Below are 12,201 nucleotides of genomic sequence, written 5' to 3'. Positions count from 1 at the left end.
GATTGTTTTATTTATTTTTTAAATCAGATCAGATAATTTGTTGTTACTGTATGGAAATGCCACTTCTTTTTGCATTTTGATTTTGTATCCTTTATGTTTAATGTAGTTGTTTATTCTGTTTCTTTGGTGGAGTCTTTTGTGTTTTCTGTATGTAAGATTGTGTTGTTAGCAAACAGTGACATTTTTACTTCTTCATTTCCTATTTGGATGTCTTTTTATTTCTTTCTTTTGTCCAGTTGCTCTGGCAGGGACTTCTAGTACTATCATAGTTGAGTAGAAGTTGTGAGAGAGTGCATTTTTGTCCTCTTTCTGATCTTAGAGGAAAAGCTTTTAAATTGTCACTGTTGAGTATGATGTTTAGCTCTGGGCTTGTCATTTGTGGCCTTTATTGTGTTGAGGTACATTCCTTCTGCACCTAATTTTTTGAGAGTTTTTGTCATGAAAGGATGTTGAATTTTACTTGATGCTTTTTTTGCATCTGTTGAGAGGATCATATGGTTTTGTCCTTAATTTTGTTAATGTGAACAGAATGACATCAGTTAATTTGCACATGTTGAGCCAATCTTGAACCCTTGGCATAATTCCTACTTGATCATACTGGGTGATCCTTTTATTGTGCTGTTAATTTGGTTTGCTAGTATTTTGTGGAGGGTTTTACATTTGTGTTTATCAGGGATAATGACCTATAATTTTTATTATTATTGTTATTATTTTGTATTTATTTTGCCTGGCATTGGCATCAGGGAACTCCTGGTCTCATAAAAAGAAGAACTTTTCTTTCCTCTTCTGTTCTTTGGAAGAGTTTAAGAAGGATTGGTGTTAGTTTTTCTTTAAATGTTTAGTAGAATGCACCTGTGATGTGATCAAATTCTGGACTTTTCTTTGATGGGTTGACGGGAGACTTGTGTGTGTGATTTTTTTATTTTTTTTTATTTTTATTTTTTGAGACGCTCCTGTCACCCAACTCTGGAGTGCAGTGGTGCAATCTCGGCTCACCGCAGCTTCTGCTTCTGGGTTTCAAGTGATTCTCCTACTTCAGCCTCCTGAGTAGCTGGGGTAATTTAGTAGAGACAGAGTTTCGCCATGTTGGCAAGGCTGGTCTGGAACTCCTGACCTCAAGTGATCTGCCTGCCTTGACCTCCCAAAGTGCTGGGGTTACAGGCATGAGACACCGTGCCTGACCTGATGGGAGACTTTATATTACTGATTTATGTGCTTACCCATCATCAATCTGTTCAGATATTTTATTTCTTCATATTTCAGTTCTGGCAGGTTATCTGTGTCTAGGAATTTATCCATTTCTTCTGGGTTATCCAATTTGTTGGCAGATATCTGCATATTCATCTCTTACAATTATTTGTTTGTGGTATCATTTGTAGTGTCTCTTCTTTAAGTTCTAATTTTATTTTTAGTCTTTGGTTTATTTATTTATTGAGATAGAGACTTTCTCTGTCTCCCAGGCTGGAGTGCCATGGCGCCTTGCAGCTCACTGCAACCTGTGCCCTCCTGGGTTTAAGCGATTCTCCTGCCTCAGCCTCTCAAGTAGCTGGGATTATCGGCTTGCTCCACCACACCCAGCTAATTTTTGTATTTTGTAGAGACAGGGTTTTGCCATGTTGGCCAAGCTGGTCTCGAACTCTTGACCTCAAGTGATCCTCCCGCCTCCATCTCCTAAAAGTGCTGGGATTACAGGCATGAGCCACTGCGCCTGGCCCTTCTTTTTCTTAATCTTGCTAAGGATTTGTCAAATATATTTATCTTTCCAGAAAACTGACCCTTAGTTTTCTTAGTTGTTTTTCCCTGTCATTTTTCTAGTTTATACTTTATTTATTTCTCCTCCGATCTTCATTTCCTTTCTTCTGCTAACTCTGGGCTGAGTTTCTTCTATTTTTAGTTCCTTGGTGTATCGTAGTAGGTTGTTTATTTGAGAGAGAGAGAGAGAGATACGGGGGGAGGAACTGAATGCTGTAATTTTCTCTCTTAGAAATGGTTTTGCTGCATCCCATAAATTTTAGCATATTCTGTTTTTGTATTTGTTTGTCTCAAGATAATTTTTAATTTCTCTTTTGATTTCTTCTTTGACCCATTGTTTTTTCAGGAGCATATTGTTTAATTTCCACAAATTGGTGACTTTTCCAAGATTTCTCCTGTTATTTATTTCTCGTTTCATACTATTGTGATCAGCAAAGATACTTGATATGATTTACATCCACTTGAATTTTTTAAAACTTGCTTTGTAATCTAACATATTATCTATTCTGGGGAATATTCTTTGTGTGCACAAAAAGAATGCATATTCTCTTGCTGTTTGGTAGAGTGTTCTGTACATGTCTTTTAGGTACATTTGGTCTAAGAGACTAAACATTGGTCAGATCCAGTGTTCTTAATTTTCTGTCTGGATGGTCTGTCCTTTGTTGAAAGTAGGGTATTGAATCCCCCTATTATTACTGTATTGTAATCTATCTCTCCCTTTAATTTCTTTAATATTTGCTTTCGAAGTCTAAGTGCCTCTGATGTTGAGTGTGTATATATTTATAATTATTAATATCCTCTGGATGAATTGACCCTTTTATCATTATGTAACATACTTCTTTGTCTCCTTTTGACTTGAAGTCTATTTTGTCTAAGTATAGCTACCCCCATTCTCTTTCGGTTTCTATTTGAGTAGAATTTATTTAAATAAGAATAAATTTATTTTAATTTTCCTCTATATATTCAAGTAGTTCACTGAACTTTTTAAGTGGATTATTCCAATATTCATCGATCATTTCAGAGATCTGTTTCCTTTGGGTTCATTATTGGAAATTTATTAGTTTCTTTTCAAGATATAATGATTCCCTGCTTCTTCACCATTCTCGTGTATTTGCTTTGGGGTCTGCACATTTGAGGAGACAGCAACCTCTTCTGGGCTTTGTAGGTGATTTCTGGCCAAGATAGGGCTTCACTATTAAATCTAGCCTCTGATTATGCATGGTTTAGCCTGAAATGACCCCAGGGGGGCAGGGCTTACAGTTGGGTTCTCTAGGTGGCTAGGCCCCTGCCTTTAGGTTCTGAGGTTGGATGATGCTGCTCTCTAGGTTCTGCTGTCTGGCAAGACCACTGGCTGGTCTCTGCAGTCAGTCAGAGCTGCTGGCTGGGCACTGCGATAGCCTCTAATTGGGCTGGGTCACAGGATGTGTTCTCTGGCCAGGCAGTATTATCATTTGGGTTCTGAAGTTGGGCAGGGTTGCAGGCTGGCCCCGAAGTTAGGCAGAGTTGTTATTCCAGATGGACAGATTCAGAGGCTATGTTTTATAGAAATGCGTGTTTGAAGCTTGCCCTCCTGCCTGAACGGAGCCTTGGTGTGAGGTCTGGGGCTGGGCCAAGCCCCTGTTTGGCCTCACAGGTTGGGCAGGTCTGTCCTCTAAGGAAGTACACAGTGATAGGTGTCTCCCTGCCTGTGTAGGACCTTGGAGTGGTGTTTGAGGCTGAGCCAAGCCACTGTTTGAACTCTCTGGTTGGGCAGGTCTAGCCCCTGAGCTTTGCTGAAATATGCTGAGGTAGTTGTCTACCAGTCTGGGCGGGGCTTTGGGGTAGGCTCTGAGGCTGAATGTGGAGGTTGGCCATCTAAGGACTGAAGCCAGGTTTAATTTTTTACCATGCTTCTGGAAGCAACCAGATTGACTTTGCAGGTAGGATATGCCATTGGCTGTTACCTCTAATTGGATGCTACTACTGGCAGGAACACAGAGCTACCACCATCTGTAGGCTAGTTGCTATAAGGTCTAACTCCTTTATTTGTTTCTACCCAACCCCAGATGATCTAGCTATGACATTGCCCACATTGTTTCCCTTGAGGTGAGACCTGCGTGAGCTTCCTCGGAAACATTTTAGAACTCTGAGGAAGCTCAGTGCCTGACTGTGGCTTGCTTTTCCCACTGTACAAACTGGATCTAGGGAATTTTCTCTTCGTACCACAAATCAGCTTGGATGGGAACGGATGATGTGCTCAAAGTGAGACTGTTACTCTTACCCTTCTACTGTAGTTTTTATTTGGTTCTGTGGTCCACAGAGGTGTCTCAGCTCATTCCCAAGTTTGGGGGTAAAATGGCATTTTCTTTTCTGTGGTTAGTTGCTACTTAAACTCTCTTTGTGCAGGGGTGTCTGTCTTTTGGGGCTTCTATAACAAATACCTTAGACTGGGTAATTTATAAATAGGAACAATTTATTTTTCATATTTCTGGAGACTGGGAAGTCCAAGATCAAGGCACCAGCAGATTTGGTGTCTGGTAAGGACTTGATCTCTGCTCCATAGTTGGCACCTTGTTGCTACATCCTTAAATGATGGAACTGGTGAAAAGGACTACCTAGTTCTCTTGATCCGTTTTATAAGGACGTTAATCCCATTCATGAGGGCAGTGGCTAGTTATCTCCTTAAGGCTCTACCTGTTAATGCTGTTACATTGCAGGTTAAATTTCACCGTGAAATCTGAAGGGATATAAATATGCAAATCATGGCAAGGAATGAAACCTGGGACTTCTATTCCTGCCATCTTACTGATGTCTAAATCAGATTATTTAATTATTTATGAAAATGTATTGAAGTTGCTAGAGAGATGACAGGAATCCAAAAATGATTTAGAATAATAGTCCATTCACAATGTAGGGGTTTTTTTTTGCTTTGTTTTAACCTTTTATTTATTTTCAGTGTTCCATATCGAAAGCATTTCACATTGCTTGGCATGGGAGGTAATTCCTTGCTTGACTTAGGTTAAAAATTTGAGGCCGTGTATCTCAAAGCCACATCCTATAGTTAATCATTTACTTTACCTAGTAATGCTAAACAAAATATATTATGAAAAGTCAAAATAGAAGCAGAGCAATAAACGTGTATTCCATCGGGTTGAGAGAATTACTGACATAAATGATGATGTATAAATATACAAATATCTTACTAATATGGTGATATGGAGTAATAATTACTGTGTGACAGATTCTATTCTAAATTTTATAACTATATTAATTATCAAAACTATGTTATAAGATAGTTCCATGATTATTTGCATTTTATATACAGAGAAATTGAGGCATTTAGAGACAATGTATCTTATCTAAGATTATATGAAGATAGTTCCATGATTATTTGCATTTTATATACAGAGAAATTGAGGCATTTAGAGATAATGTATCTTATCTAAGATTATATGAATATATTAGGCTGGTACAAAAGCAATTGCAGTTTTTGCCTTTTTTAATGGCAGAAACCACCTGCAGTTACTTTTGTACCAACTTAATAGTAACAATAGAGCTGGAATTTTATTTTTATTTTCATTTTTGAGAGACAGCCTTACTCTGTCACCGAGGTTGGAGTGCAGTGGCATAATCTTGGCTCACTGCCACCTCTGCTTCCCCAGTTCAAGCGATTTTTCTGCCTCAGCTTCCTCAGTACCTGGGATTACAGGCACATACCACCTGTCCGGCTAATTGTATGGTTTTGTTTTGTTTTGTTTTTGAGACAGAGTCTCGCTCTGTTGTCCAGTCTGGAGTGCAGTGGCGCAATCCCGGCTCACTGCAAGCTCTGCCTCACGGGTTCACGCCATTCTCCTGCCTCAGCCTCCCAAGTAGCTGGGACTACAGGTGCCCACCACCACACCTGGCTAATTTTTTGTATTTTTAGTAGAGATGGGGTTTCACCATGTTAGCCAGGATGGTCTCGATCTCCTGCTCTTGTGATCTTCCCACCTCGGCCTCCGAAAGTGCTGGGATTACGGGCATGAGCCATCGCTCCTGGCCTAATTGTATGTTTTTTAAGTAGAGACAGGGTTTTCACCATGTTGACCAGGCTGGTCTCAAACTTCTGACCTCAAGTGATACACCCACCTAGGCCTCCCAAAGTGCTGGGATTATAGGTGCAAGCCACCACTCCCAGCTGGAGCTGGAATTTAATGTATGCATTCGGATTCTGGAGTCTTTACAGTGCTATTCCTAATTCATCAACCTGAACTGCTTACTTGATTCTTTTTTATTAATTCCTTGGAATTACATCCACAAAACAAATGTTGACCAAAGGAAGGTGAAAAGCAGCTTTGAAGACAGAAATATATCAACATAAAATAATGCTTTAAGTGTTTCTCATTTTTAAAAAAGGATCATAAATACATTAGCACAGTGGAATTTGCCATAAGCATTTTTTCTTTTCCTTTCAAAAAAATATGCTATTTCTACAAACATATATATGCTCATTGTAGTGATATAGATGTTTGAAGAAGCAAAAATTTTAAAAAGCCCATATTTCTAATCTTGAACTGTGAATCTCATAGAAGTTTACACATTTATATTGAAAATATGGAACATACATTTCTGATAATCATATAAGCGTATTTATATTTTTTATAAACATCATTTTTGACATTTCTTCAGGCCTGTCTACAAGTCATTTTGCTTGGGCATTTCACTCAGTAGCAGAAGAAGAACTGCTGAACATGTTGCCAGCCATGCAGAAAGATGATCCCACTTGGTCTGAATTAAGAGCTATGGGTGTGGGGTGGTGGGTCCGGAATACTCGCATCTTACGCAAATGCATAGAAAAAGTAAGTGTTTTATTTTGGTGTATAAGTGAATTAATGTTTTTTGGTCATTTCTTTAAATGGCATTTCATATCTTCTCTGCCATTACTCCCTTTTGTTTTTGAAGCGGCAAAAGACTTTTGAATAGTCTTTATTTATATTTCATTTATAACGTATTTCAAAATACCTAAAGTTTTAAAATGTGTATTCTAATTCCCAAGTTTTTAATTGACACACTTGTTAGTAGTATATGTCTGATCTTTAGAAAATAATATGTGTATATGTTTAGAAAAATGTAAAAATAGTACAAAATAACTTGTAATGAAAGGCAATAGTCCTATTATTTCTTCTCTGTAACCATTGAAGCCACCACTATAAGTCACTTTTGTTACTATTTTATATATACATGCACACATTATTCATGTACATATTTTAAAAATTTTATTAAACATTCAGTGGATATGTGCCAGCCTTGCATATGAAGGAAATTACTTGTTCAAAACTGTTTCTGTGAATTTTTGATCAATATTTTTTGATTATAGGTAGCTAAAGCAGCCTTTTATAAAAAGAATGATCCTTTAGATGCTGCCATTTTTTACCTTGCAATGAAAAAGAAAGCTGTGATTTGGGGATTATATAGGTAGGTAAAAAAAAAAAAAAAGCTTCAATGTGAAAACCTGTTCATAAGAAGTAAATGAATGAAGTAAGATTTGTTGTTCTTGATGTTGATTCATGTAGATTCTTAGTTGTTTTGTATTTAAGAGAGAGATTTCATAAGGAAAAAGCCCCAAGTGTTTTTCAGAGTGGAAGAAACCTGATGAGGTCAGTTTAATTAATTTTCAGAGTTATCAATCCAGAAACAATATTTTGCTTAAGAACTTCTCATGCTCCTATAAAGCAAAGGTAGCGTATTAGTCCGTTTTCATGCTGCTAATAAAGAAATACCAGGACTGGGCATTTTATAAAAGAAAGAGGTTTATTGGACATACAGTTCCACGTGGCTGGGAAGGCCTCACAATCATGGCAGAAGGTGAAAGGCATGTCTCACATGGCAGCAGACAAGACAAAAGAGAGCTTATGCAGGGAAACGCCTCTTTGTAAAACCATCAAGTCTCTTGAGGCTTATTCACTATCACAAGAATAGCATGGGAAGGACTTGTCCCCATGATTCAGTTACCTCTCACTGGGTCCTTCCCACAGCACGTGGGGATTCAAGATGAGATTTGGGTGGGGACACAGCCAAAACATATCAGGTAACTAAACCAGAAACTTATACTTGGGACATGGAAGGAGAGGAATTAATTGGTGGAGTCTGGAACAGGCACCTACCTCTGTGCTATGGGCCAGCCTACCCCACAAAACTACCTCCTTCCTGTGGGCCCCACCTTCTTTCTGAGCTAAATTCACTTAGAATTTTTCTCTCTCATTTCTCAGCAAGACTGGTGAACATGATTACCATAAATAGTTCATCATTTGTTTGAATTTATTTTCAGATGACCCACATGAACAGCAACCTTTGGGGGGAAGAGACTTGATGATTTATGGTTGTTTTGATTCAAGGCACGTTCTTTAGATTTTTATCTCTTAGGTCATTCTCAGATGGGCAGGGGTGAAAAGTTACTGATGAGTTTCAATGGTGGCACACAAGTTAATATAAATTAAACGTTTTGCATGGATGTAAAAGTAATTTTCACAGTCCTGCTAATGTAGTTTTCTTTGTATTTTGAAAGAAAAACTTTTTGTAATCTGAGATTTATGTAACAAATGTTTACTTAATATAATTTTTACTGGGAAAAGAAGCAGATATATAGTAAGGTATGAACTGGCAGATGTTTCTATTGAGCCTTAGCCAAATCCTAACTTAAGAAAATTGATTCTGATGTAAAAAAAATTGTATTCCAAAATTTTCATACCGTTTTTTTTTTTCGTGTATAGAGCTGAAAAAAACACCAGGATGACACAGTTTTTTGGACACAATTTTGAGGATGAAAGGTGGCGTAAAGCAGCTTTAAAGAATGCTTTTTCTTTGCTAGGCAAACAAAGATTTGAACATTCTGCAGCATTTTTTCTTTTAGCTGGTTGCCTCAGAGATGCAATTGAGGTAATTAATGAAATTTAAATAACAAAGAATAGCAATGTCATCTTTTAAAGCTCTATAGTGCTTAAATTTTAATTTTTTTTAATTCAACTTTATTGGAAATAACACAAGGCCAAATATCTAAAATAACTGTTAATATTTAATAGAGACATTTAAAAATTTGTTAACTTGAATGGTATTTATACAGAATTAAGATTAACCAAATGGTGTTTGTTAGTTGGTTGAGATAGGTAATTGATTTGACTCTTAAGAATATTCAAAAAATTAAAAGGTATGTCCTGCCAATTTAAACTTATTTGAACCCCATATCTGGCTCTGTATTATTTGATGAATGTTAGAAAATCCTTAACTGATTATTTCTTAGTAAACCTTAAAAAAATTATAAATATTTAAGATATAACATTTGTCTCAAATTGTCCTTTTGCTCAGAGTTTCATACAAGTAATTCAAAACATCCTTTTAATATGGAGACTCAAGTCTCCCGGGGTGGATGGAAAATAATAGAGGTTCAAGACAAAAATAAAATAATACAGCTTAAATTGATATCATTTAAAGTATCCATTATTTCCTCATTTAGTTTAATTTTTGCACATATTTATATTTAGTACTAGAAGGTAGATTTGCAAATATTAAATGTTGTCAAGTAGATTTGGTAAAAGCAAGCAGCATATGTTTTGTTTCTTATCCTTCTTTGTTAATTTTGGATATTTATAAAGCCTTATATTTTTCCAGTTATTAGTGAGTTAACTGAATTTATACTAAAACCTGCTCCTGCTTATTTAAAAACAATTTTTTTTTAAAGGTGTGTCTTGAGAAATTGAATGACATTCAGTTGGCTCTTGTAATAGCAAGACTCTATGAGTCTGAATTTGATACATCTGCAACATATAAATCTATTTTACATAAAAAAGTTTTGGGAATCGATTCTCCTGTCAGCGAACGGTGTTCATTGAACATAAATATGCATCATGATCCGTTTCTTCGGAGCATGGCTTATTGGATTTTGGAAGATTATAGTGGTGCTCTGGAAACATTAATAAAGCAACCTATCAGAGAGAATGATGGTAAGCTGCACTTCTAAGATGTTAATGATTAAGAGTATTATTGGTAATTGCTACATGTGCAGATCACTCTATTAGGTGGTAAGGGTAATACAAACAAATTGAATTCATGGTCTTTATAACAGTTTTTGGTTGGTTGGTTGGTTTTTTTCTCCAGAAAGATAAATCCTTTGAAAACAAGTAACTTTGGATTTTCCATTTTTACAAAATAGATTTATTGAACATAAATATTGTCAACACTTGAATATAAACATATTGAAGAAATACTGGTATAAAACCAGTTTTTAAATCTTAGGTTGAATTTAGTGTGTTTGTCAATCAGTTTTAGAATTCTTATAGTGAAAAATGTGTTCAGTGTGAAAAAAGGTTGACTTAAGTGATACGATTAGAAAATCTTTAGCTAGATAAACTTTTTGACTGTCTTGTTATGAACTGGTAGAGCTTATATACTCTTTTGAGTCTACCAGTACCTTTTCTTTTAGAAATCCTCTTTGTTAAAGCTTTCTCAGAGGCCAGTATAAAATGGAATTCTTTATATAGATGCATATAAAAAGGAGATTTACTGTTCAGATATTTTTTCATAGATTGAATTGTGTTTGGTAGCTGATAAAATACGTATTATATTATTTGGAATACCAATTGGAAAAGGGTCTAGTTTATAGATTGTGATGTGGTATCATTTAATCAGGAAGTGGCCTTTGTCTTACTTTCTAAACCTTTGAGAAAGCTGGTTGACTCATTTGTTTAAGTCTCCTAGCCATTTAAGCTAAAGATTTTCAAACTAGCCTCTATGTAATGAAGGAAAATGTAAATACCTTTTCCAGCCACTTTCTAAGTGTTTTTATTAAAAAAAAAAAATTAGGTGCTGTATCTTGCTTTGTTGCCCTGACTCATCTCAAACACCTGGCGTCCAGCTGTCCTCCCACCTCGGCCTCCCAAAGTCTGGAATTACAGACATGAGCCACTGTGCCTGCCCTCCTTTCCCTTTCCCTTCCTGTTTCCTTTTCTCTTTTCTTTCATCTTTCTTTCTTGAGATGGAGTCTCACTCTCACCCAGGCTGAAGTGCAGTGGTGCTATCTCAGCTCACTGCAGCTTCCACCTCCCTAGCTCAAGCAATCTTCCCACCTCAGTCTCCTGAGGAGCGGGGACCACAGGTGTGTGCCACTGTGCCCAGCTAATTTTTTTGTATTTTTGCTAGAGATGGGGTTTCGCCATATTGCCCAGGCTGGTCTTGAACTCCTGAGCTCAAAGTGGTGGGATTGTAGGCATGAGCCACCATGCCCAGCCCTGACCCACCTTCTCTTTCTTTTTTAGATGCTCTGTCACCCAGGCTGGAGTGCAGTGACGCTATCTCGGCTCACTGCAAGCTCCACTTCCCGGGTTCACACCATTCTCCTGCCTCAGCCTCCCAAGTGACTGGGACTACTGGCGCCCCCAACCACACCCAGCTAAATTTTTGTATTTTTAGTAGAGATGGGGTTTCACCGTGTTAGCCAGGATGGTCTTGATCTCCTGACCTCGTGATCTGCCCGCCTTGGCCTCCGAAAGTGCTGGGATTACAGGCGTGAGCCACTGCGCCCGGCCTGAGCCATTGCGCCTGACCTTTTCTCATACTTACACGTATTAATGTAAAAATTGTATTTTGATTTGGGACTAGTACATTTGTACTTTTTTATATACTTTTATTATCAATTAAACTTGTATTATTCTAAAAGAAAATTGCAAAAAAATAATAATAGTGGCTTTAACCAGAATGATTGGAATGGAGGCAGAGAGAGGTGGTTGGGTTTGGGATATGATTTTAAGATTGATTAGATAGGACTGGATTTGATATGGAGTGTAAAGGAATTAGGAGTCAAAGGTAACTCTTGGCTTTTTAGATTGAACAATAGGTAAATGATACGGGGAAGTATTGTTTTAGATCATGAAGCTTTCTCTGATAAGGTGAACTTTGAGCAGAGAACTGGTTGAAATGAGTTAATCAATGTAGATATAGGTAAAGAGTGGTTTTAGTCAAGGGCACGCTAAATAAAAAGGTCCTGAAGCAGTACATGTAAGTAGAAATGAAATGTAGGCTTTTGGATACAGGAGTTTAGATTTTCAGTGTGAAGTTGGGACTGGAGATAGAGATGACGTCCGAGTTATCAGCGTGTAGATGTTACTGAAAGTCATGGGACTATATGAATTCAACTCAGGGAATATAGATAGAAAATAAGTCAGCAGTTAAACCCCAGGAGACTCTCAGCGTTCAAAGGTAGAGAAGATGAGGAGGACTAGCAAAGCAGACTGAGGAGAAGTATCCAGGGAAGTGGGAGAAAAAAAACTAAGAGTCTATAACTGGATGTTTTAAATTATCCTAGAATGTTACCTGAAGAGATTTGTTTCAATGGGAAAGAAGCATAATCTTTGTTTTCCTACTTTGTTAGAACATGTCCATTATACATATGATGCTGTCTCTTCAGTGCCATGGATCGTTGTGGCCTATTAGTAAAATTTT

At 37.2% G+C, this 12,201-nt stretch overlaps 1 protein-coding gene across 5 annotated transcripts in view; it reads left to right on the top strand.

Annotated features, from left to right (window-relative positions):
• The window catches only part of DMXL1 (Dmx like 1), a 181,779-nt gene that overhangs the window by 91,037 nt on the left and 78,541 nt on the right, over positions 1-12,201 (top strand). For all 5 annotated transcript variants that reach the window (XM_038008726.2, XM_038008720.2, XM_008014213.3 and 2 more), the window contains 4 exons: positions 6,400-6,569; positions 7,088-7,185; positions 8,481-8,646; positions 9,446-9,707. In XM_038008726.2, coding sequence (XP_037864654.2) covers positions 6,400-6,569; positions 7,088-7,185; positions 8,481-8,646; positions 9,446-9,707 — 696 coding nt within the window. The remainder of the gene's footprint in view (positions 1-6,399; positions 6,570-7,087; positions 7,186-8,480; positions 8,647-9,445; positions 9,708-12,201) is intronic.

Source organism: Chlorocebus sabaeus, chromosome 23 (assembly GCF_047675955.1).
Source record: "Chlorocebus sabaeus isolate Y175 chromosome 23, mChlSab1.0.hap1, whole genome shotgun sequence".
NCBI lineage: Eukaryota > Metazoa > Chordata > Mammalia > Primates > Cercopithecidae > Chlorocebus > Chlorocebus sabaeus.
This window is presented reverse-complemented; position numbering and strand designations above follow the sequence as displayed.